This window comes from Balaenoptera musculus, chromosome 2 (assembly GCF_009873245.2).
Source record: "Balaenoptera musculus isolate JJ_BM4_2016_0621 chromosome 2, mBalMus1.pri.v3, whole genome shotgun sequence".
Lineage (NCBI taxonomy): Eukaryota > Metazoa > Chordata > Mammalia > Artiodactyla > Balaenopteridae > Balaenoptera > Balaenoptera musculus.
In genome coordinates this window covers 4,712,206-4,738,000 of record NC_045786.1, presented here as the reverse complement: position 1 = coordinate 4,738,000, position 25,795 = coordinate 4,712,206, and the positions used below count along the sequence as shown (strand labels likewise).

Genomic DNA, 25,795 nt, shown 5'->3' with positions numbered 1-25,795 from the left:
CTGTAATGAATCTTCATAATGATGAGTTTGTGGCATCAAGATTAAGTCACAACCTTCCTCTTTTTAAGGAAACAGAAATATGTTCTAATCTAGAAAGATTTCTGTAGCGACTGCAATGGTTAGAATTTTAAGACTTTTTTTGTATGTAAGTTGGTAAGCTACAGTTATCTTGGCAAAATATCTCATCTTTCTATAATGCCAGGTAGAAGAGATCAAAGAAAGTTATAAATCACGATCTGCTTTGGTCATTTTCAGTTTATAGGAATTTTAAGAAAAGATCTTTGTCTCAGTTGTCTTTTTATTTCTAACAGTACTTGGTACTGAATCTTATCCAGAGTACAGACTATATAAATGTTTATACAATAAATGAAGCGTAAGTGTCTGTGTATTAACAGTAAAGATACACTTTTCTTTGAAAACATAAAAATGCTTCTCTTTCAAGAGAAGGCTTTTATAACAGACCAGATGTTACAGATCTTTGATAAAGTAATGCCCTCTTCTAGTTATTGTCGGGATGTCTTGTGTCACTTGTATAGAGACAGATTGTGATACCCATTCCTTTAATAAAGGTCTCTTTGGTAAACTCAGAAAACGTCCTGTGGAACCTTGTTTAGATGGCAGTGCATAACGTGCTAACTTTTTAATCTGGGCTGATGGTGGTGAGGGATTTTGCTTGATTTTTGGGTTTGGGTTGTTTTTTTTTTTTTTTTAATCTTGAAATAGCTGTTGGGAAGGATGGAATTGTCTTGGACTTCCATTCAAGAGGAGATCCAAGATCTCAGGTAGATAAAGTAGCCATCTCATCTTTTTTTTCCCATTACATAGCAATGTAGCCTTAAAATGAATATTCTAGTTATTTTCATGTGTTTCACTCTGGACCATGTAAAAGAGAAACCAGAGCATCAGAGCATATACAGTGGAGCTACAGTTCTCAAGCTTGGAAAATGAATGTTAGCAAGATCCTTGTAGCATCGTTCTTTATGAGGAACCAGAAGCCCATTTCACTGAATGTGTCAATTAGAAGTGCCTGACCTACTTAGCTTGTTTTCGTTTTGGAGAGGCAGTAAGATTTCGTGCAAACACTGTATTTTATATATGTATATGCATAAACACATTTGTGTGTATGTGTAAAATATTATTTATACACACATACACATAATATACACACAAACATACACATACATACAAAGTAACAGTATTAGTCCCTGAGAGAAAAAGCACTACAAACTTGTGCGTGGTCAGCTGCTAGGATGTGAAGTCTACCATGTGTTTTCTTATGGGTAGCAGCCAATGCGGTGCTGTCCCAGCTTTCTGCTTGTTAATAGCTCAAGATATAAAAAGCAAAAATATGTATAGCATATGGCTCTTTTTCTTCAATGGGAAAGTGAAATCAGCTGAAACTGGTCTTGTATGTAGAATTTTACTTTATGGTGACTTGTGTGGGATGAATATATTCCTTATATTGGAAATTAAACTGTTTTCCATTTATATTCTGTAGCATAGAATACATAAGTGATATGACTTCTTGTTCTCAGAGTAAAATCACAGGCCAGATTCCAGTAGTGTGGGCTAATAGAGCTAGAATGATTGGCATTCAAATCCAGGCTTTGCCATTTATTAGCTTTCTCCTATGCAAGCGTTTTTAATCTTTCTAAGCCACTGCTAACCTCATTTACAAGATGGGCATATCTCATAGGACTGTATTGGAGATTCATCGGGGGAAATGCAATATTCCATTAAGCATATTTAATAGTTTAATTAATATTATTTCCCTTCCTTAATTCTGCCCCTTTCCCATCCCCCTGATTCTTAATTTTTATGAATACTGATTGACTACGTTGATATCAGGATGAAAAAATCCAAAAAGGAAGTTCATTCCTTTAAAGCTGTATGTGTTTCTCAGTATTACTTTGGAGAAGATTAATTACTATGTTAATCATAACCTTATATTTGCTGGTTAATGTTACATTGAATCTTTTTAAAGATTGCTTTGTTGAGCAAGAGAAATACGTGCTTCTGGTTTGCAGATCCCTTAATAACCACCTTTTCAATTGCAAGAATGATGTAACTAAAAAATACAGACTGATTTAGTGGAAAATTCAGATCCCTGCCAAGGCCACTTGTAAAGCTCTCCGCTGGCCTGGATGTCATTCACTTAGTTAAAAAAAAAAGACTGAGTGGCGTGCGGGGAATATATAGCTAACTTCCCAATTCATTACATTGAAAGAGCGTGGCCTGTGCAAAAGTGGAGATTTTTCTTTGAAAGGACTGGTAATTTGAAAAGAGGATTTATTTTCAAAAGCAGAATTCATTTATGCCATTGTAAAGCTTTGCTTTCTGTTCAGCAGTTTACTAAACTCTCATATGTAATAGGTGATTAATCTTTGTTCCAGAAATATAGTTCTTATTTTTAGTGAAGTATCTGTTATGGAAAACATAAAATCTTCAGAAGAAAAAATTAAGAAGTCTTCACAGAATTTCATAATGTCATGTTCTGTCATGGTTGCCTAAATCTGCAACCGAATTATCCCTTAAACTGAGTTTCTCAGATTGAAGGGAATACAAGAAAAACCCAAGTTCTCTCCTTAAACTTAAAGTGCTTTTAAATAAAATGTTAAGTTTATAAGGAAGCGACAAATGTTACATGTTTTACAGTTAAAACGGAAAAGAAGACGGTACAGTTTAGTGACGACGTTCAGGTAGAGACGCTAGAACCAGAGCCGGAACAAGCCTCAATTGATGAGGTGAGTGGTTTCCTGCCTGAGAGCATCATACGTTCAGTACTGAAGCCGCAGTGGTTTTCTTTCCTCAGTTAAGAAAATTCAGTACCTGATTAATGCATGTGTTTTGTTGTTGTACAACTTCAAACAACACAGATGAAGCAAAGATTCTCCTGGAAAGTTCCTCCCTAGTCCCATTCTTACCATGTCGGTACGTATAGTTGTACCTCATTATTTTAATTCCTGCTTAATATTCCATAGAATGGACTTACCATGACTTCATTATTCTGTTGTTGGACGGTTAGGTTGTTTTCAGTTCTTTGTGTGTTTTTTGCTATTACAAACACTATTATAATGAGACTTTTTGGGTATATTCAAAAGAATGTGTGACTTTTTTTTTTTTTTTTTTACATCTTTATCAGATTATAATGGCTTTACAATGTTGTGTTAGTTTCTGCTGTACAACAAAGTGAATCAGCTCTATGTATACATATATCCCCTCCCTCTTGAGCCTCCCTCCCACCCTCCCCATCCCACCCCTCTAGGTCGTGTGTGACTTTTATTTTTAAATGCTCTGGAAATTATATTCTTTGTAACATTTTAAACTAATGATGAAAAATGAGATGTCATCTTTAAACTATGTGAGGGGATTTGTAGGTTTTTAGCCTTTTTTTAGGGGAACCAGAAGCAGAAAGTTTGAAGAGCACTGTTTTAGCGAAACGGTTGTAGAAGCTGTGCTGAGAGCCCCCAGAGAATGTACTGGAGTTAGGGAAATTTAGGTTTGGCTATAGCATTCCATCGGAAAATGCATGCATTTTCTAGGGTCAGGCTAGTGGTCTATCTAGAAACCTCATTTCTCTGATAGTAGATAATTTCAAATAGGTTGTAGAATTCTGTAAACAAAGAGAAGAGAAATTATCCATATGTTAGTTGACTCTCACTCTCATTTTACTCCCCTCCCCTTCTTTTTTTGGCTGTAGGCAAACTTTTCTGACATGTGCCTTCTTTTTTAGACTACTTAAAATGAAAATTGTGAATCTTTCACGTTGAAAAATAATATCTATTTCTAAATATGGAATTCTTTTGACTTCAGAAGAGTGTTTTAATATACGTGTGTTGTTTTCACTCTCTGGTGATTAATTCATCTCTCAAACTGTTATCCTTCTGTACAGAGTATTGAGTTTTGTTTTGGTATAAATAACTACTTTGCTTAGAATTGGTAGTCTTTAAATTATTCACCTAAGTAACTATGCTTAGTAGCATAACCATATAAAAACCATGAATGGAGAAAAGCTTGTAATTATTACGGTAATATTCTTTGGTACATGAGATGTATATTTTGGTTTTTTAAAACTTACGTATAGATACATCTCTACTAATATAATATATAGATGTATTTATGTAATGATGCCTTCATTAGTTCTGTTGGTCTTACAGCAAAAGATTCTGAAATAGATCTGAGTCATTGCTTTGAGATGCCTTCCAGCCTTTCACATAGGAGAATAGAGAAGCCACAAATCTTCCTCCTTTATTTGATGACAAAGTGAAACATTGGTGGAAAGAGAATGTAGAGTAAATCCTTCTGGTGCTACTTAGAAGAACAGCTGTACCAGAGCCGAGCTGTGCCTTTCTGAAACAGCTGCTATATTCTCCCTGGTAGAGAAGTAGTAACGGAGCTGTTAGTCACAAGTACTGCCAGCTTGAGAGAGAGAGGTTACACCTGTCAGCATGGCAAGACTACAGCTGCCCCAAAACAAAGTGACACAGAAGTCCACTAGCATGACTTAAGAGATTAAAGAACTCACATGTTGTAAGTTTAAATGTTGCTCTATTTCTTCTCATCTAAGAGAATTTCTGGTAGCCGTTTCAAAAGGGCTCTGACTTCACATGATGGTAAAGAGAATACACAGACAGTAAATACATAGAAGCGAAATTGAAGTCTTCCTATCTGTGCATTACAGGATTAGCCACTATCTAACTAATGAAGTGAGAAGGTATTGTTGCATAATGGTTTGTTACTTTTTATAGTAACTGTTTAATTCCTGTAGGATAAAATGGACCAATTGCTGCAGATGTTGCAAAGTACAGATCCCAGTGATGATCAACCAGATCTTCCAGAGTTACTTCATCTTGAAGGTAAACCTTGCTTTCCATTTCCCTTGCAAATAAAGAATAATTAGGGGTTATATCTAGTGTTCTGTTACACCGTGGTTTTCTATTTAAATCAAATTGAAAATGATATAAACAATGTTAACATTTCTGACTCTTCTGTGACCAGTCTCACGTTTATATGCAGTTTAATTAAACCTTTGGTAGAATTCAAATTCTTATACTTTTCTACCCAAATTAAATATTTTATTCAACGTTTAAAATGTTGTAAAATGAAAATTGGTATTAAAAATTTCTGAGATCAATACAATCAATCTAAAGTATTGATTTTATAAATAGCTAGGAAAATCAGTCTTGGGTTCTGTGGGCTAAGATTAATTAATAGAATTTTTATTATTCCAAGTTAGATCTTTTATTCCTTAAACTACATGAATATCCATCAGAGAGTTGCTTTCTTTTGCTGCATTTTCTTATATTTCTTTAAATCTTGTCATCTTAGCCATGTGTCACCAGATGGGACCTCTCATTGATGAGAAGCTGGAAGATATTGACAGGTAAAAAAACATGCACTCCATCTGTATTGTGTACCTTCTTCCCCACAGATCTCTCTAAACTGCGTATTGGAATAGAGCTGCCTTGTATTTTATTTTATTTTCATTTTAAAGATATGCCAGTTCTCATTCACTTGTTTTCTACTTGATGTGGGAATTAAAATTAGACCCATCTGCCCCCCCTCCCGCTTTTAAGTGAGGATTTATTTGACTTTCACTATGTTAGTCTGTTTTAAAAATAAGGGTTAACTATTATAATCATATTTGCTGTAAGCGGCATCATCAGGGCCCACACATGACCCATCTGTTATTAACGAGGGAAACCTGGATATTTTGAGGTAAAGTCAAGTACAATAAGCTAGAGTCCTTCCAGCACAGCACCTAAATCTGAAACAGTTTTGGTTGCCTTGGAGCTAAACTATAGGATATTTTTTTTTTGTTACAAGGTTAAATTTTTAATAATGTCTATCTACTTATACCACTCTTTGCTATCTTTGCTATTTTGATGCATCTTATTATTTAGAACATTATATCATTTAAATAGCAGTTATGTGTCACATCATTGTATAATATTTCAGAAAACATTCAGAACTCTCGGAACTCAATGTTAAAGTGATGGAGGCCCTGTCCTTGTATACCAAGTTAATGAATGAAGATCCAATGTATTCCATGTATGCAAAATTACAGAATCAGCAGTATTATATTCAGTCATCCGGTGTTTCTGGTTCTCAGGTAAGCTTTTAAAGATGCAAGTATTTCGTTTTAAATTCTTAAATATATTTGAGATTATTTGGAATAGGTGTGTTTTTGTAAAACGTGAAACTTTCTAAAAGTGATGTTTGGAGTAAAAATAAAGTTAAAAAGTTTTTTTCACTTGACAAATACAACGTGTAGTATGCTAGCTATAATAATAGTTCTTGTTCTAAAAAATTATTTTTCTGCAGGGGTGCACATCAATCACTCTCAAGCTTTAAAAAAAAAAAAAAACAAAACAACAGATGCTTTGGCTCTACCCAGACCTATTGAATCCAGGCATGAGGCCCAAACATCTGTATATTTTTAAAGCTTCATATCTAATTATCTGGTTAAGAACTACAATTTTTGTCTGTCTGAGTAAAATTTCTAATTATTACTAAATTCTTGTGAGTATCTACCATATTCAGTTTTATAGCGACTTTCTTTAATCTGGATTTTTTCCGTTCCTTTACATGAGAACGTGTGTAACGCAACAGAGAGCCCTTTTTCCTCTCGTCATGCCCAGCAACTATTTCAAGAGCCCATTTCCCACAAACTCACTAAGTTCAGGGTATAGGGAGTAGTTAGCCAGACACAGCATTTTATCCACGTAGGGTAGCATAAACTTTGTGCAGATGAATTTTTTTTTGACGCAGTCCACTTCTGGAGGGAGGGGCCAGCACCCTGGAGAAGAGCAGCCAGGCCTGAGAACTGTGGGGCTGGATGACACCTACCACGAGTCTTGATGCCAGCGTGAGCCAGCGGGCAGAGAGAGAGCCTTCCTGTCCAGGTTGCAAAGTACAGACAGAGAGAGAGCCTTCCTGCGCAGTTTGCAAAGTACAGACAGCTGTATTCGTGAGGACTGGACTAGCTGCGCCCATAATGAAGACCTTTGGATTCTGTGTGTAGTGAGTCTCGTGTGGCTTAACGCAGCCTTCACATGAGTGTTGTTTTGTTTCCTGATGGGTGTATTCCGGTCCTAACAGCTGCTGCAAGTCTCGCTCCCTGGACAGTGGAGTTCTGTTTCCAGACATGTGAAATGGAAGGATCTGATGGATACTACAGAAAATTAGACTATTATGTGCATTTAAGACTCAGGGGGCACTTAAGGCTTTAATCTCTATAGCTTAAAACAAGTATAGTTTTTAGGTGCAGGGGTACGCAAACAATGGCCCAAGGGCAAAGTCCAGCCTCCCGCCTCTTTTTTTAAATAAACTTTTACTGGAACACAGCCGTTCTCATTCGTTTCTCCGTCGTTGCTGGCTGCTTTCTCTATGGGCAGAGCCCAGTAGTTTCAACAGAGCGCACATGGCCCACAAAGCCCACCCCGTTTACTGTCTGGGCCCTGGACAAAGAAGTCTGCTGACCTTGCTTTAGGAGGATAGCTTGCTCTATGTTCAGTAAGCTGTAACTTAGGAGATATATCTCTGTGTAGATGCCTAGAAACAAATGCAGACTGTTGCTGTAATGCAGTGAATTCAAAGACACTTCTTCAGCCTTTGGGGGTTCCTTTTAGGGAGATACAGTATCAACGTGGAAAGAAGGATTATGTTAGTATAAAATTTCAAGGTAAGTTTCTTCTCTGCTTCTGTACAGAGGTAGACACGAGTTTAGCTAATGTTTCCCTAAAAGCAAAAATCATCAGAAGCCCACTTCACTGAAAAGCACTTTTTAAAACGCCTGTCGTAAAGCAACTGTACCCCAATTAAAAATAAATTAATTAATTAACTAAATCTACGTAAAAAAATAAAATAAAATGCCTGTCACCAGAAGGAACTCAGGAAACCATTTCAGAGATGTAATTGTTGCTCTTTTGTAACTGAATGCATGCCTGTTAAAATCCGAGGGACCCTAACGTGTTTTGTCTCTGACTGTCCTAGGTGTACCCAGGCCCTCCTCAGGGTGGTGCTTACCTGGTCGCAGGGAGCGCACAGCTGAGCCAGCCCCAGAGCTACAGCCTTCCGCCAGAGCAGCTGTCTTCTCTCAGCCAAGGAGCCGTGCTGCCTGCCGGCCCAGCCCTTCCCAGTCAGCAGGCTCCGGCTTCCTACCCCAAGTAATGTGATCATTGGCTCTTGTTTGCGTTCAGCGCTGTTAAAACTCTCAGGTGCCCTTGGTCGTCTGTAATCATAAAAAATGGATAAGGAAAATCCAGGGTAGGTGTCGTCACTGATGCCAGACGGTCAGCCCCGTCTGTGGTGGCAGGTGGGTTCTGTAGGACCCCCTGCAGTTCTGCAGTCCTAGCCAGCAAGCCAGCCCTCTGTCCTGCTGAGTCCTTGAACTGCTGTATTCTGGTTTTAGCTTTGTGTTTTTTATATTCCTTCCTATCATAATTTCTTTTGTTTTTATTTGAGTCTGTGATATTTGTTAAGAACTTCAATGTAACTTAAATTTACTTTGATAACTATAATTTAATGCTTTACACAAATTTCACATAAAAGCTGAATGTTCCTGTGGTTATTATTTTAGAATTTATAGTTCTGGGCTGTCTCTTAAAGACAAATATTCCCTTCTTTTTACCCTGTGTGGGAATTCAGTATATATCACAGCATAATAAACCACATGAAAAGAGACAGTACAAGAAGCTGTACGCCCCTGTGGTTCATGGGGCGAGTAGCTGAATATGAAATGACAGGCCCATTGTTCTGGTCATTTACTTAGAATGCCCCTATAATGTAAATGATTATATATATACATTATATTATTCATAATTTATAAATGCCTTTTCTACTTCAGTGGGCATCTAAGCTGAAGTCATCACTTTGGATCGAATAGGTAGGCTTAAGAGTTCAGCCGTGTGTAACTCCAGAGGTCATGATGTTCTGACTCACAACAGAAGTTTCTTGGTGGCACAGGTACAATTTCTAGGGACCTTTCCATCAATGGTGGAGTTGCCCAGAATGCTCCTGTACTGCCCTCACTATTGTACTGTTCATGCTCCAAAGAGTCACACTCTAGGGATGCTTGGGGATTGTCAAACATGATTTTGTGGTCACAGCTCATATTCTGAAGTGACCTTAATTAAGAAGGATGGTGATGCGGAAGCCTGTTACAGGCATCAAACAGCAGCAACAAGAAAACAGCGCTCCCTACTGGGTTGTATAGCTTAGGAAAAAAGTTAGGTCTAACTCTGTTTGTCCAAGGACTTTTTTTCTTTTCTTTTTTTTCTTAAGTCTCAGTTTGGTAAAAAGTGAATACCGTTACATAGAAGTTGGTAGGGAGCAACTATTAGGAGAGTAACATGCTGCTTTAAAATTAGATCAAAGTGAGTAGAGGTAGGTATTGTTGAGAAGTTAGCCAGTGTGCACGAGTAGTATATATAGGAACCTCTCAGATACTTCAGTATTAGCCAGAAGTGCCACCTCTGTCCCAGCTAGTCCTCTGTTACCATGTCACATGCTGCTCTGGATGCCTCATTACCAGAGATTACTTGGGATCCATTCTTAGTTCAGAGCCTTGAGGAATTATCCTTGTAAGTGAGATCCTCTGTTGGGAGCTTCTCAAACCATGACGTGCTGTAGAGCCAGAGCACCTTGTCGTTGTTTGCTGGGGGCTGCTCTGTCCTCTTCTGCCATTTGGACGCGAGACCCCTGTGCAGGACCCGCACTGTGTTCCAGGGCCTGGCTGCTGACGTGCGGTAGCTGTAAATGTCCCCTCTCCAGAAACACAAGTACATTTCAGTAGGTGCTTTTTGCAGAGCATTTCCTTGAAACGTTTAGCCCTCTTTGCCGGGCTAATGGCTGCTTATTCTTCAGCTCTTAGCTTAGCTTCATCTTTACTAGAAGCCTGTCTTGCCTTCCCACCTCGCCAGCACTGTTCCTCCTCTGATGCTGTCTCAGGCCCCCAGCATATCGTGTCATCGTGTTGTCCTCTGTATCTCCACTAAACCGTCATAACTTGAGAGCTGGAGCGACATCTTTCACCTTTAGAGCCACACTACGTAGCACAGAGTTTTTTTTGTTTTTATTTTTTTAAAGATTTATTTATTGATTGATTGATTGCTATGTTGGGTCTTCGTTTCTGTGCGAGGGCTTTCTCTAGTTGCGGCAAGCAGGGTCCACTCTTCATCGCGGCGTAGCACAGAGTTTTACACCTGGTAGGAACTCAGTAAATATTTGATAAGTAAATGTTTTGGGCTTTTTTTGTTGTTTATTTTTAAATTTTACTTATTTATTTACTTATGGCTGTGTTGGGTCTTCGTTTCTGTGCAAGGGCTTCCTCTAGTTGCAGCAAGTGGGGGCCACTCTTCATCGCGATGCACGGACCTCTACCATCGCGGCCTCTCTTGTTGCGGAGCACAGGCTCCAGACGCGCAGGCTCAGCAATTGTGGCTCACGGGCCTAGTCGCTCCGCGGCATGTGGGATCTTCCCAGACCAGGGCTCGAACCCGTGTCCCCTGCATTGACAGGCAGATTCTCAACCACTGCGCCACCAGGGAAGCCAGTAAATGTTTTGATGGGAATTTCAAGGGCTGTGTTAGGCCAGTGAGATATATGTTTCAGTTCCTTGAAAAGACTTCACGCAGGCTTTGAAGCAATTTTTTAAAAGATATATTGGGAACAGTTGTGTGTGTAAATGGGCATGTGTGTGTGTTTGAATGAGAAAACTGATGGCAAAACAAACGTCGGCTCACAAAATTGGAAGGAGTGAGAACTGGGGGTGGAAGTGTACTCGATAGAGTTGTACAGCATGTTTTACTCAAGCTTTCTAACTGCAAATCAAGGTCAAGGAGGAATTTTTTTTCCCCGTTTTTTTTTTTTAAATTTTATTTATTTATTTATTTACTTATGGCTGTGTTGGGTCTTCGTTTCTGTGCGAGGGCTTTCTCTAGTTGCGGCGAGCGGGGGCCACTCTTCATCGCGATGCGCGGGCCTCTCACTATCATGGCCTCTCTTGTTGCGGAGCACAGGCTCCAGACGCGCAGGCTCAGCAACTGTGGCTCACGGGCCTAGTTGCTCCACGGCATGTGGGATCTTCCCAGACCAGGGCTCGAACCCGTGTCCCCTGCATTGGCAGGCAGATTCTCAACCACTGCGCCACCAGGGAAGCCCCCCCCCGTTTTTGGTAGGCAAGTTTTTTCGTGTCCCTCAGTTTGTATCTAGGAGGCAATTTCTTATTCTGTTACATAGAATTTAGGTTTTAGGGTGGTCACTTTTCCAGACTTCTGTCACCCTAGGGTGATATTACTGATAACTGGGGAAGGTGGTACTGATACAGTTTTCTAGACCTACCTGAGTGATGGTGGCCACGATGATGCTAAGGTGACCAAAGCTAGGTACTTATTTGTCAATTATTTCATTTTACGTCTGTTAAACAGATGTTTTCTGTGTCTGAGTTTGACGTTGTAGGTATAAGTGAGATCACACAGTATTTGTCCTTCTCTGTCACAGGGACAAGGTTTCCTTCTTTCTCACGGCTGAGTACTATTCATGTGTGTGTGTATCTCTATCTCTGCCTCACACCTTCTTTACCCATTTATCCCTTGACGGACCCTTAACTTTTCCCGTTTCTTGGCTATTGTGAGTAATGCTGCAGTGAACATAGGAATGCTGATATCTCTTTGAGATCCTGATTTCAGTTCCTTTGGATATATGCCCAGAAGCAGCATTGCTGGATCATATGGTAGCTCTATTGTTAATTTTTTGAGGAACCTCCATACCGTTTTCCATACTGACTGCACCAACACTGCATAGGTGTTCTCTTTTCTCTACATCTTCGCCAGCAGTCCTTACTTCTGGTGTTTTTGATCATAGCCAGTCCAACAGGTGTGAGGTGATACCCTGCGGTTTTGATTTTCCTTTTCTGGTGGATAGTGAGGTTGAGCGCCTTTTCATGTGCCTGTTGGCCATCTGTATGTCTTCTCTGGAAAAATGTTTATTCAGGTCCTCTGCCCATTTTTTAATCGGGTTGTTAGGTTTTTTTTTTTTTTTAACATCTTTATTGGAGTATAATTGCTTTACATTGTTATGTTAGTTGCTGCTGTATAACAAAGTGAATCAGCTATACATATACATATATCCCCGTATCCCATCCCTCTTGTGTCTCCCTCCCACCCTCCCCATCCCACCCCTCTAGGTGGTCACAAAGCACTGAGCTGATATCCCTGTGCTATGCGGCTGCTTCCCACTAGCTATCTATTTTACATTTGGTAGTGTATATATGTCCGTGCCACTCTCTCACTTCGTCCCAGCTTACCCTTCCCCCGCCCCATTGCCTCAAGTCCATTCTCTACGTCTGTGTCTTTATTCCTGTCCTGCCCCTAGGTTCTTCAGAACCTTTTTTTTTTTTTTTTGGATTCCACACATATGTGTTAGCATACGGTATTTGTTTTCCTCTTTCTGACTTACTTCACTCTGTATGACAGACCCTAGGTCCATCCACCTCACTACGAATAACTCAATTTCATCTCTTTTTATGGCTGAGCAATATTCTATTGTATATCTCTGCCACATCTTCTTTATTCATTCATTTGTCAGTGGACACTTAGGTTGCTTCCATGTCCTGGCTATTGTAAATAGAGCTGCAGTGAACATTGTGGTACATGACTCTTTTTGAATTATGGTTTTCTCAGGGTATATGGCCGGTAGTGGGATTGCTGGGTCATATGGTAGTTCTATTTTTTAGTTTTCTAAGGAACCTCCATACTGTTCTCCATAGTGGCTGTATCACTTTACATTCCCACCAACAGTGCAAGAGGGTTCCCTTTACTCTTCACCCTCTCCAGCATTTATTGTTTGTAGACTTTTTGATGATGGCCATTCTGACCAGTGTGAGGTGATACCTCATTGCAGTTTTGATTTGCATTTCTCTAATGATTAGTGATGTTGAGCATCCTTTCATGTGTTTGCTGGCAATCTGTATATCTTCTTTGGAGAAATGTCCATTTAGGTCTTCTGCCCATTTTTGGATTGGGTTGTTTGTTTTTTTGATACTGAGCTGCATGAGCTGTTTGTATATTTTAGAGATTAATTTTTTGTCAGTTGCTTCATTGGCAAATATTTTCTCCCATTCTGAGGGTTGTCTTTTTGTCTTGGTTATGGTTTCCTTTGCTGTGCAAAGGCTTTTAAGTTTCATTAGGTCCCATTTGTTTATTTTTGTTTTTATTTCCATTTCTCTAGGAGGTGGGTCAGAAAGGATCTTGCTGTGATTTATGTCATAGAGTGTCCTGCCTATGTTTTCCTCTAAGAGTCTTATAGTGTCTGGCCTTATATTTAGGTCTTTAATCCATTTTGAGTTTATTTTTCTGTATGGTGTTAGGGAGTGTTCTACTTTCATTCTTTTACATGTAGCTGTCCAGTTTTCCCAGCACTACTTATTGAAGAGGCTGTCTTTTCTCCATTATATATTTTTGCCTCCTTTATCAAAAATAAGGTGACCATATGTGTGTGGGTTTATCTCTGGGCTTTGTATCCTGTTCCATTGATCTATATTTCTGTTTTTGTGCCAGTACCATACTGTCTTGATTACTGTAGCTTTGCAGTATAGTTTGAAGTCAGGGAGCGTGATTCCTCCAGCTCCATTTTTCTTTCTCAAGATTGCTTTGGCTCTTCGGGGTCTTTTGTGTTTCCATACAAATTGTGAAATTTTTGTTCTAGTTCTGTGAAAAATGCCATTGGTAGTTTGATAGGGATTGCATTGAATCTGTAGATTGCTTTGGGTAGTATAGTCATTTTCACAATGTTGATTCTTCCAATCCAAGAACATGCTATATCTCTCCATCTGTTTGTATCATCTTTAATTTCTTTCATCAGTGTCTTATAGTTTTCTGAGTACAGGTCTTTTGTCTCTGTAGGTAGGTATGTTCCTAGATATTTTATTCTTTTTGTTGCAATGGTAAATGGGAGTATTTCCTTAATTTCCCTTTCAGATTTTTCATCATTAGTGTATAGCAATGCAAGAGATTTCTGTGCATTAATTTTGTATCCTGCTACTCTACCAAATTCATTGATTAGCTCTAGTAGTTTTCTGGTAGCATCTTTAGGATTCTCTATGTATACTATCATCTCATCTGCAAACAGTGACAGTTTTACTTCTTCTTTTCCAGTTTGGATTCCTTTTATTTCTTTTTCTTCTCTGATTGCTGTGTCTAAAACTTCCAAAACTATGTTGAGTAATAGTGGTGAGAGTGGGCAACCTTGTCTTGTTCCTAATCTTAGTGGAAATGGTTTCAGTTTTTCACCACTGAGAACGATGTTGGCTGTGGGTTTGTCATATATGCCTTTATTATGTTGAGATACATTCCCTCTATGCCTACTTTCTGGAGAGTTTTTATCATAAATGGGTATTGAATTTTGTCGAAAGATTTTTCTGCATCTATTGAGATGATCATATGGTTTTGCTCCTTCAATTTGTTAATATGGTGTATCACATTGATTGATTTCCATATACTGAAGAATCCTTGCATTCCTGGGATAAACCCCACTTGATCATGGTGTATGATCCTTTTAATGTGCTGCTGGATTCTGTTTGCTAGTATTTTGTTGAGGATTATCCATCTATGTTCATCAGTGATATTGGCCTATAGTTTTCTTTATTTTTGACATCTTTGTCTAGTTTTGGTATCAGGGTGATGGTGGCCTCGTAGAATGAGTTTGGGAATGTTCCTCCCTCTGCTATGTTTAGGAAGAGTTTGAGAAGGATCGGTGTTAGCTGTTCTCTAAATGTTTCATAGAATTCGCCTGTGAAGCCATCTGGTCCTGGGCTTTAGTTTGTTGGAAGATTTTTAATCACAGTTTCAATTTCAGTGCTTGTGATTGGTCTGTTTATATTTTCTATTTCTTCCTGGTTCAGTCTCGGAAGGTTGTGCTTTTCTAAGAATTTGTCCATTTCTTCCAGGTTGCCCATTTTATTGGCATATAGTTGCTTGTAGTAAGCTCTCATAATCCTTTCTATTTACGCAGTGTCAGTTGTTACTTCTCCATTTTGATTTCTAATTCTGTTGATTTGAGTCTTCTCCCTTTTTATCTTGGTGAGTCTGGCTAATGGCTTATCAATTTTGTTTATCTTCTCAAAAACCAGCTTTTTGTTTTATTGATCTTTGCTATCGTTTTCTTCATTTCTTTTACATTTATTTCTGATCTGATCTTTATGATTTCTTTCCTTCTGCTAACTTTGGGGTTCTTTTGTTCTTCTTTTCTAATTGCTTTAGGTGTAAGGTTAGGTTGTTTATTTGAGATGTTTCTTGTTTCTTGAGGTAGGATTGTATTGCTATAAAGTTCCCTCTTAGAACTGCTTTTGCTGCATCCCATAGGTTTTGGGCCATCGTGTTTTCATTATCATTTGTTTCTAGGTATATTTTGATTTCCTCTTTGATTTCTTCAGTGTTTTCTTGGTTATTTAGTAGTGTATTGTTTAGCTTCCATGTGTTTGTATTTTTTACAGATTTTTTCCTGTAATTGATATCTAGTCTCATCGCATTGTGGTCGGAAACGATATTTGAGACGATTTTGCTTTTCTTAAATTTACCAAGGCTTGATTTGTGACCCAAGATATGATCTATCCTGGAGAATGTTCCATGAGCATTTGAGACGAAAAGTGTATTCTGTTAGTTTTTGGATGGAATGTCCTATAAATATCAATTAAGTCCATCTTGTTTAATGTATCATTTAAAGCTTGTGTTTCCTTATTTATTTTCATTTTGTTTGATCTGTCCATTGGTGAAAGTGGGGTGTTAAAATCCCCTCCTATGATTGTGTTACTGTCGATTTCCCCTTTTATGGCTGTTAGCATTTGCCTTATGTATTGAGGTGCTCCTATGTTGGGTGCATAAATATTTACAATTGTTATATCTTCTTGGATTGATCCCTTGATCATTATGTAGTGTCCTTCTTTGTCTCTTGTAATAGTCTTTATTTTAAAGTCTATTTTGTCTGATAGGAGAATTGCTACTTCAGCCTTCTTTTGATTTCCATTTGCATGGAATATCTTTTTCCATCCCCTCACTTTCAGTCTGTATGTGTCCCTAGGTCTGAAGTGCGTCTCTTGTAAACAGCATATATATGGGTCTTCTTTTTGGATCCATTCAGCCAGTCTGTGTCTTTTGGTTGGAGTATTTAATGCGTTTACATTTAAGGTAATTATCGATATGTTATGTTCCTATTACCGTTTTCTTAATAGTTTTGGGTTTATTATTGTAGGTCTTTTCCTTCTCTCGTGTTTCCTGCCTAGAGAAGTTCCGTTAGCCTTTGTTCTAAAGCTGGTTTGGTGGTGCTGAATTCTCTTCTTTTGCTTGTCTGTAAAGGTTTTAATTCTCTGTTGAATCTGAATGAGATCCTTGCTTGGTAGAGTAATCTGGGTTGTAGCTTTTTCCCTTTCATCACTTTAAGTATGTCCTGCCACTCCCTTCTGGCTTGCAAAGCTTCTGCTGAAAGATCTGCTGTTCACCTTATGGGGATTCCCTTGTATGTTATTTGTTGCTTTTCCTGTGTTGCTTTTAATATTTTTCTTTGTGTTTAATTTTTGATAGTTTGATTAATATGTGTCTTGGCGTGCTTCTCCTTGGATTTATCCTGTATGGGACTCTCTGCACTTCCTGGACTTGATTGACTATTTCCTCTCCCATATTAGAGAAGTTTTCAACTGTAATCTCTTCAAATATTTTCTCCGTCCCCTTCTTTTTCTCTTCTTCTTCTGGGACCCCTATAATTTGAATGCTGGTGCATTTAATGTTGTCCCAGAGGTCTCTGAGAGTGTCCTCAATTCTTTTCATTCTTTTTTCTTTATTCTGCTCTGTGGTAGTTATTTCCACTATTTTATCTTCCAGGTCACTTATCCGTTCTTCTGCCTCAGTTATTCTGCTATTGATTCCTTCTAGAGAATTTTTAATTTCATTTATTGTGTTGTTCATCATTGTTTGCTCTTTAGTTCTTATAGGTCCTTGTTGAACGTTTCTTGTATTTTCTCCATTCTATTTCCAAGATTTTGGATCATCTTTACTATCATTACTCTGAATTCTTTTTCAGGTAGACTACCTATTTCCTCTTCATTTGTTTGGTCTGGTGGGTTTTTACCTTGCTCCTTCATCTGCTGCATGTTTCTCTGTCTTCCCATTTTGCTTAACTTACTGTGTTTGGGGTCTCCTTTTCACTGCCTGCAGGTTCATAGTTCCTGTTGTTTTTGGTGTCTGCCCCCAGTGGGTAAGGTTGGTTCAGTGGGTTGTGCAGGCTCCCTGGTGGAGGGGACCAGTGCCTGTGTTCTGGTGGATGAGGCTGGAGCTTGTTTTTCTGGTGGGCAGGTCCGAGTTTGGTGGTGTGTTTTGGGGTGTCTCTGACCATATTATGATTTTAGGCAGCCTCTCTGGTAATGGGTGGGGTTGTGTTCCTGTGTTGCTAGTTGCTTGGCATGGGGTGTCCAGCACTGTAGCTTGCTGGTCATTGAGTGGAGCTGAATCTTAACGTTGAGATGGAGATCTCTGGGAGAGCTCTCGCCAATTGATATTACGTGGGGCTGGGAGGTCTCTGGTGGACCAATATCCTGAACTCGGCTCTCCCATCTCCAAGGCCTAGGCCTAACACCCCGCCGAAGCACCACGACCCTGTCAGCCACATGACTCAGAAGAAAACGGAGAAAAAAAAAAGAAATAAATAAAATAAAATAAAAGTTATTAAAATAAAAAATAAAAAAGCAATTAAAATAATAAGAGAGCAACCAAACCAATAAACAAATCCACCAATGATAACAAGCGCTAAAAACTAAACTAAGATAAACATATAAATCAGAAACTAGTCAGTCGCATACAGCAAACCCCAAGTCTCTACAGTTGCTCCCAAAGTCCATCGCCTCAATTTTGGGATGATTCGTTGTCTATTCAGGTATTCCACAGATGCAGGTACATCAGGTTGACTGTGGAGATGTAGTCTGCTGCTCCTGCGGCTGCTGGGAGGGATTTCCCTTTCTCTTCTTTGTTCGCACAGCTCCTGTGATTCAGCTTTGGATGTGGCCCCACCTCTGCGTGTAGGTCGCCTGAGGGCATCTGTTCCCTGCCCAGCCAGGACAGGGTTAAAGGAACGGCTGATTAGGGCCTCCCGGCGGGAAGGAGGGGTACAGAATGCGGAGCGAGCCTGCGGTGGCAGAGGCCGGCATGACGTTGCACCAGCCTGAGGCGCGCCGTGTGTTCTCCTGGGGAAGTTGTCCCTGGATCACGGGACCCTGGCACTGGCGGGCTGCACAGGCTCCCGGGAGGGGCGGTGTGGATAGTGACCTGTGCTCGCACACAGGCTTCTTGGTGGCGGCAGCAGCAGCCTTAGCGTCTCATGCCTGTCTCTGGGGTCCGCGGTGATAGCCACGGCTCGCGCCCATCTCTGGAGCTCATTTAGGCAGTGCTCTGCATCCCCTCTCCTCGCGCACCCCGAAACAATGGTCTCTTGCCTCTTCGGCAGTTCCAGACTTTTTCCCAGACTCCCTCCCTGCTAGCTGTGGCGCACTAGCCCCCTTCAGGCTGTGTTCACGCAGCCAACTCCAGTCCTCTCCCTGGAGTCTGACCTCCAAAGCCCGAGCCTCAGCTCCCAGCCCCCAGCTTCTCCGGCGGGTGAGCAGACAAGCCTCTCGGGCTGGTCAGTGCTGGTCGGCACCGATCCTCCGTGTGGGAATCTCTCCGCTTTGCCCTCTGCACCCCTGTTGCTGCGCTCTCCTCCGTGGCTCCAAAGCTTCCCCCCTGCCACTCCCGTCTCCGCCAGAGAAGGGGCTTCCTAGTGTGTGGAAACTTTTCCTCCTTCACAGCTCCCTCCCAGAGGTGCAGGTCCCATCCCTATCCTTTTGTCTCTGTTTTTTCTTTTTTCTTTTGCCCTACCCAGGTACGTGGGGAGTTGGTTGCCTTTTGGGAAGTCTGAGGTCTTCTACCAGCGTTCAGTAGGTGTTCTGTAGGAGTTGTTCCACATGTAGGTGTATTTCTGATGTATTTGTGGGGAGGAAGGTGACTTCCACATCTTACTCCTCCGCCATCTTGAAGGTCCTCCTGAATTCTCCTGAATGGCTCCAACAAGGATGGTTCCCATGGTAGGTTCTTGTGGCAGAAAGAATTCAGAGACAGAGAGGGAGGTCAAGAAAGCAAAGTGATGATTTATTTAAGCGATGGATTGTTAGGTTTTTTGCCATTGAATTGTATGAGTTCTTTATGTATTTTGGATATTTACTCCTTATCAGATATTGTGATTTGCAAATATTTTCTCCCATTTCATAGGTTGCCTTTTGGTTTTGTTGATGGTTTTCTTTGCTGTAGTTTTTAGTTTGATGTAGTCCCACTTACTGATTTTTGCATTTATTGCTTGTGTTTTTGCTGTATATTCAGGAAACCGCAGCCAAGACCAGTCTCAACAACCTTTTTACCCTGTGTTTTCTTTTAGGAGTTTTACAGTTTCAGGTCTTAAATTTAAGTTTTTATTCCATTTCAAGTTCATTTTTGTGTGTGGTGTAAGACAGGGGTCCTATTTCACTCTTCTGTATGTGGTTATCCAGTTCTCCCAACACCGTTTGTTGAGGAGACTATCCTTTCCCCATTGAGTATTCTTGGCTCCCTTGTCAGATATTAGTTGACCATTGATTTGGAGTTTCTGAGCCTCAAGGTTCTTAGGGGCTAATGGAGGCAAACACACACAAAGTATGTTGTTACAACACAAATTACAAAGAAAGGTATATGCAGGGTGCTTGAGGAGCCTCAGGGTTCAGGGAAGATTTCCAAGAAAAATATGCTCTTAAGACTGGAGGAAAAAGTAAGAATGGTTGTCTGTCATGAACAAAGACGTGGTTCTCATGTTTTTGTTGACTTGACATGCTACGAAATGCATGGTACCCATGGAATGGGTGAAATGGGGAGCAGTGAAAACGCACGGTGCATGTTGGGCATTACCAATGGTGCAGCGTTACTAAAGGGTTAAAGTCTCTGCGGGGGAGAGGTGAGAGAGACGCTTGGACTTATTGACAAGGATAATGGATGGTCCTAGATACCATGTTAAGGAGCTTGGGTCTTGTCTGGGAAAGCCCGAAAAGAGCTTCAGATGGTGATAGTGTTGATGGATTCATAGGGACTAGATTAGGAGCTGGGAGGCTAGTATATTAGGCAAGAAATGATGAGCGTCTAACTGCAAGATAGGGATGAGAAAAGAGTTATTTAGAGATGAGCAAATGATTGCCTATGGGTAACACGGTGGGGAGATAGTGCAGAGCAGAGATATGAGAGAATTGCTGGGTTTTAACCCTTGAACAACTGGGTGGATGGTAGAACTTTTAAGTTGAGATGAGGAATATAGTACAAAGTGGGAATGATTACAGTAATAGCTAACATTTATGGGATAGTAAGCACTAGGTGTTGCGCTGTATGCTTTATGTGTGTTAACTCATTGATGGTAATAACCCCTGAAGTAGGTACACTATTATCCCCATTTTATAGATGAGGAAACTGAGGCAGGGAACGACGGCTAAGGTCCCATTTAGCTAAGATACAAAACTAGGCATTTTGGCACCAGAGCTTAGCACTTAGTCTCAATATGATATAATAGCATTATTGTGACCCTTATCGATGTGACCAATAGCACGAAACCTGAGTCCTTGTAATACTTTATATTTCACAGCACAACACTTGTGGAATGATAATGGGTGATGCCTTTAAGCATGACTTATGTGGTTACATTAGTTGGTGGAATGTAGCAGCAAATGACTATCTGTTATAATAGGGAATTGGTTTAATTTGTGCAAAGTACAAGAGTATTGAATTTACCAACATTGATTTATAAACAATCTAGGAATTGAAGAAAAGTTTAAAAATAGGCAGTATTTTGAAAATTTTAGGCAATTGCCCATTGTATAGCTTGTTTTACATTTTTCACAGAGAGGTGGGGGGGAAATCTGCTTGTTAAAGCTCCTAGTATTTCTCTTTATATATCCTGGTGTCTTACACATGATAGAAACTCGACTGTCAGGTTGGGGATGGGAAGAGAGGAAGCCGAGACATGAATCAAGACAGCTCGAAGGAGTTCTGGTTGGTGGGATGGGGGGTCAGTGCACAGTGAGGGGAGCACTGGCAGGTGGGCAGTTCCAGCAGGAGGCAAGGCAGGATGTAACTGTGGGTGTGGGTGCAGACAGTGGGTAAATGTGTTAGTGGGAGTAGAGAGAAGGTCTCTGTTATTTGCTTCTCTATTTTCAGGGAATAAGAGAAAGGAGGATATCAGGTCTTCATCTCCCCTAGTCTTCCAGCACTGCTCTTAGGGACCAGCCATTTCCATGTGGCCAGACCCAGTGGTCACTTCCTTTTTGAAATACTTTCTTCACTTGGCCGTGACCATGCTCTCTTAGTTTTCCTTCTGCCTTATTGCCACTCTTCAGCCTTCTTTGCCTAGTGCCTCTTTATCTCCCTGACTTCTAGCTCTAGAGCTCAAAACACGGAGTGCCTTTTCCTCTGTCTGCAGTCGCTTCCTGGGGGATGTCATTCAGGTCCCTGACCCTGAACGCCGCCTGTGTGTGCTGATGACCCCCGAATTCAAGCTGCTAGCCCTCACCTCTGTGCTGGGCTCCAGACCCGCATAGCTGACCGCCTGCTCACTGTCATTTCTTGGGAATCTCCTAGGTACCTCACTTGACGTGTCCAAAACTGTGCTTGGATTCTCCCTCCCCCAATCTGCCGTGGCCCTTATCTGTAGTCTTTTCCTTTTCAGTGGGTGGCTGCTCTACCTGAGTAGAGTAGAACTTAGTTCTAAGATTTTACCTCAGACATGACGTAAACTTCCTTTGATGGAACTTCCTTCAAAATCGGACCCTTCCCTCCCCTTTCCTCCATGGCTCTCGCCAGCTGCCCGACGGCTCTCACAGGGACGATTACAGCAGCCCCCGGTCAGGTCACCTGGCTTCTGTCCTGGGCCCGGGTGAGCCTGTTAAAGCCAAGTCACGTCACGTTGCTCTGGTGTCCGCAACCAACCAGTGTGTCTGCGTCCCACTCAAATGCACGCCACAGTCCTTGCCAGAGTCCGCACGGCCACGTACCCCGAGGCTCCTCTGCCCTCTGGCTCTGCCGCCTGGCTCCGCGCCGCTCTCCGCTCTGCTCGCGCTGCCCCGGCCCTCAAGGCCTCCTCCAGTTCCTTGAACGTGCCTGGCCTTCTCTCTTCTCCAGGGCCTGCTTTTCTCTTGGCCTGAAAGCCTGTTTTCCTAGATAATCGGTATCACTCCCTCCCCCTCTTTCCAGGTCGCTGCTTCAGTGTAGCTGTGTCTGAGCAGCCTCGGGGACCACCCTGGATACCCAGGAACCTCTTGTCCCAGGAACTCGTGGTTCTCCTACGATGCTTTATGTTTCTTTATACCACCTCTTGTTACTACCTCTTGATATATTATACATTTTTTATCATCTTTTTTCTCCTTTTAGAATGTAAGCTCCATGATGGTAGGGACGTTTCCCCCTTCTTTCTTGATGATATCCGCGTGCCTCAAATAACAGTGTTTGGCACGTTATAGCTATTTACTAAGTATTTATTGAATGCGTTGCATGAATGAGTAACTGTTTCATGAACAGCTTTCCTGTTTGTCTCTAAGCGGCTGGGTAAGTCAGTACTGATCTAACCGAGTGTTCCTTCCGCTCCACAGCACGATGGGCACTTCCGTTCCAGGAGGCACGTATCCCAGCCAGCCTTCAGTGTACAGTCCCCCTCCTGCCGCCGCTGCCGCCCCCGACGTCGCCATGTACCAGAACGCAGGCAGCAGCCTGTCCCAGGTGCCGAACTACACTTTAACGTCAGCGCTGCCCCAGCCGCCTCCGCCCCAGCAGCCGTACTCTCCGAAGGCCCTGCTGTAGGGCTGGGATTCCTCTTTGTGGCAAATACCTGCTAAACGCCGATGACAATGTTATGAGATTCTTTGATATCTTAAGATTTGTTTATCCTCAGCTTATAGGAATCGTATCTTGGTCAGCAAGTTCCAATATTCAAGAAGGGAGACCTCTCTTCAATTTGCACTGACTTTTTAGAGGTCCTCCCCTCCCCCTCCCCCAGAGGAATGAAACTACTTACAACATCTGATTCCTTTCGTAATATGAAAGAATCAGTGCAAGATTATTTGTCTCGTAAAATTACCTGGTCTGCAGAAAGTCAAACTGGCAAGCACCGTTGTAGCAGATGTGTGCATAGATCGCTGTGTAACTTCACTCGTGGCCACTTTGAATCACGGTGGTGATCATGTGAATATATTTAACACTGTTAACTTAATTGACATTGCTGTTTTATTTTAATCATGAGCAACTACCATGTTTCATAATGTTTTGTGTAAATTTAAGAGCATTACACTGTCCTTTTGAACTGCAAGAGAACAACGCTTTAGCATATGTACATGAAGGCATTATGTTGTCCATGTTTCAGTTTCCCATTAAACTGAACCTTCCTTGGAGTAATTGTGCGCTGAACACACGTATGTTATGTCATTGTGTGGCCTCTGCATTCTACTAGCTGTCATCACACCAGCGTACAGTAGCTAAATTTTTGGTGCATTTATAGGAAATGATGATGTTCCCTTTTAAACTTTTACATTTTGGCATGATATTTCAGAATACTGTGGGACCATGAGACAAAATTAAGTTGGACCACATTCTTTATATCTTACTTCTAAAGAAATAATGTTAATTTACTTTTTCCTAGTTGAAGATAGTAATTAGGTTTCTAAGCTGTATACTGTGTTTATTGGTGGCAGTGACACCAAAGATAGAGGCATTGGATAGAAGCTTTGAAACTGGAAAGAAAACATGAATTACACTACGTTTTCAAAGTCTCTTGTAATTATTTAGGCTATAACAAAATTTGATTCATCTGTCTTATTCCACTGCTAGTCTTTTAAATATGTCTTTAACACAGTGTATCCTTTAATTCTTCATTAAAATGGATGTAAGTGGATGTTTCAAAGTCATCTAGATTCCTGGCTTTGCTTAACAGTTTATTTATTCTTGTCTTTCAAACGGGATTTATGGGCTGCTCTCTCTCTTCTAAAGTTCTAAATGGAATTATTTTGGCTTCTTATTCAGGAGTAGTTTGAATGAATGCTTTTCTTTTAATCCATATGTAATATGTTTTCTACTGACATTTTAATCTCCTTAAATATTTATAATTTCCCTAGTCTTGTGCTATTATGTAACACTATTATTTAAACAACTGAAAAATTGAGTTGAGCGTCGTAGTAAATGAATTGATTTAGTAACAGGTGTCACACCATAAATGAAGATTTAATTTGTATTTTCTCAGAGTATTATGATCAGGTACTTGCTTTCCTTTTGACAAATGATTCCATCTTTGGCAAGGTAGGTTCAAATTTAAATCCTCATCTTCAACTTAGGGTGTTTCACCCTAGTGTTGTGTTTTCCTGAGTTTAGAGTACGTTGCCCTCAAATAGTAGTTTTAAAATTTGAATTCAAAGTTTACATTAAAATTTTTTTAATACGTTGTTTTTTGATGAACGTTGTCAAAACATTGTACTCTTTCTCATTCCAATTTGAATACTCTAGTTTAAGTGATACACTTCGTCTCAAGTCATATTGTATTTTTCTCTTTGTCTTTTGATGAATTCCTGTTTACCAATGGCAAATGTATCATTTTTCCCATTGTATTTTGATATGCTTCATGATGTAAAATCAATGATATATTCTCTAGTATGTGTTTTGCCCTGTAAAAGTCAAAGAATGGTGAAATGAAACAAGACTACCCTTATTACAATGCATATGCAAGTTTCTTTACCTTTATAAAGATTTAAATGATGAATACTTAAAACTGATACTATATTAGTTTGCAGTTTTCACTTATTAGGTATAAAAATAGCAGACGGAAAAAATTCCACTGGAAAGGAACCACTGGATTTTTCATCTTTCAGATGACATAGCAAGGACGGAAATAGGAAAGGACCAGTTAGGAGCACAGTGATTTTGTTCTGCAACCAGTGTATGTGTTGCACTTCCGTAAAATCTTTCTTTGAAAGATAGCTGTCCCTTTTTAAAGGGAATAGGATTATTTATAAAAAGAACTAACTATAATATGAATTTCTGTGAAGCAAATTTTACTTCTCAGTTTATTTCCTTTATAAAGTTTGTGTATCCATAAGCCAGTGACATTTGAATGGAAAAACTCAGCCCAGTTATATACTATCTAGCTTGAGTAGCCAACAAACCCCACAGTCAGTTGGATGGACAATATATCAGTGCCCTAAACCTACCTAGTAGGAATAATATGTAGTATGTCCTTACCATGATTTTACAGTCTTTTCTAACTCCCTGGTCCTGCTCCACTGTTACCTGCCTCTCCTACTCGGTGATGAACCTTTTCCTGTGCCCAGAGATTCCCTTCTTTATATTAAAAACTTCTGGACCTTGTTTCTATACCTCTTAATTTTTGTAATTAGAATGCTTAATAGACCCCTAACATTCTTTTCTGATAGATACAATTTTCATATATGACATATGTATAATTCAGCATGAAACTATCTTCAGTCCCAAGCTTCAAGTTTATACAAGATAAATTAGTGTCCTATATGGTAAACCATGCAACTGCAAAAGCTATATAATTATTTTCTAAAATGAGGTCCATTGGTATAATTGGTCAAATTTTCATTTCTTTAATACATTAAAATTACTGTTTTCTTTTTCTCATCTTACCGATTGTATTAACAATTATATAGCATCCTGTTATATAACTCTTTAAATATTTAATAACAAAATTATAGTTTAAATTCTTC

At 40.2% G+C, this 25,795-nt stretch overlaps 1 protein-coding gene across 1 annotated transcript in view; it reads left to right on the top strand.

Moving 5' to 3' along the window:
* The window catches only part of STAM (signal transducing adaptor molecule), a 71,052-nt gene extending 45,619 nt beyond the window's left edge, over window positions 1–25,433 (top strand). The window contains exons 9-14 of the mRNA XM_036843012.1: window positions 2,656–2,744; window positions 4,769–4,856; window positions 5,329–5,383; window positions 5,959–6,112; window positions 7,996–8,168; window positions 22,676–25,433. Of these exons, the coding sequence (XP_036698907.1) occupies window positions 2,656–2,744; window positions 4,769–4,856; window positions 5,329–5,383; window positions 5,959–6,112; window positions 7,996–8,168; window positions 22,676–22,883 (767 nt within the window). The 3' untranslated portion in view covers window positions 22,884–25,433. The remainder of the gene's footprint in view (window positions 1–2,655; window positions 2,745–4,768; window positions 4,857–5,328; window positions 5,384–5,958; window positions 6,113–7,995; window positions 8,169–22,675) is intronic.
* Window positions 25,434–25,795: the final 362 nt, after the last annotated feature.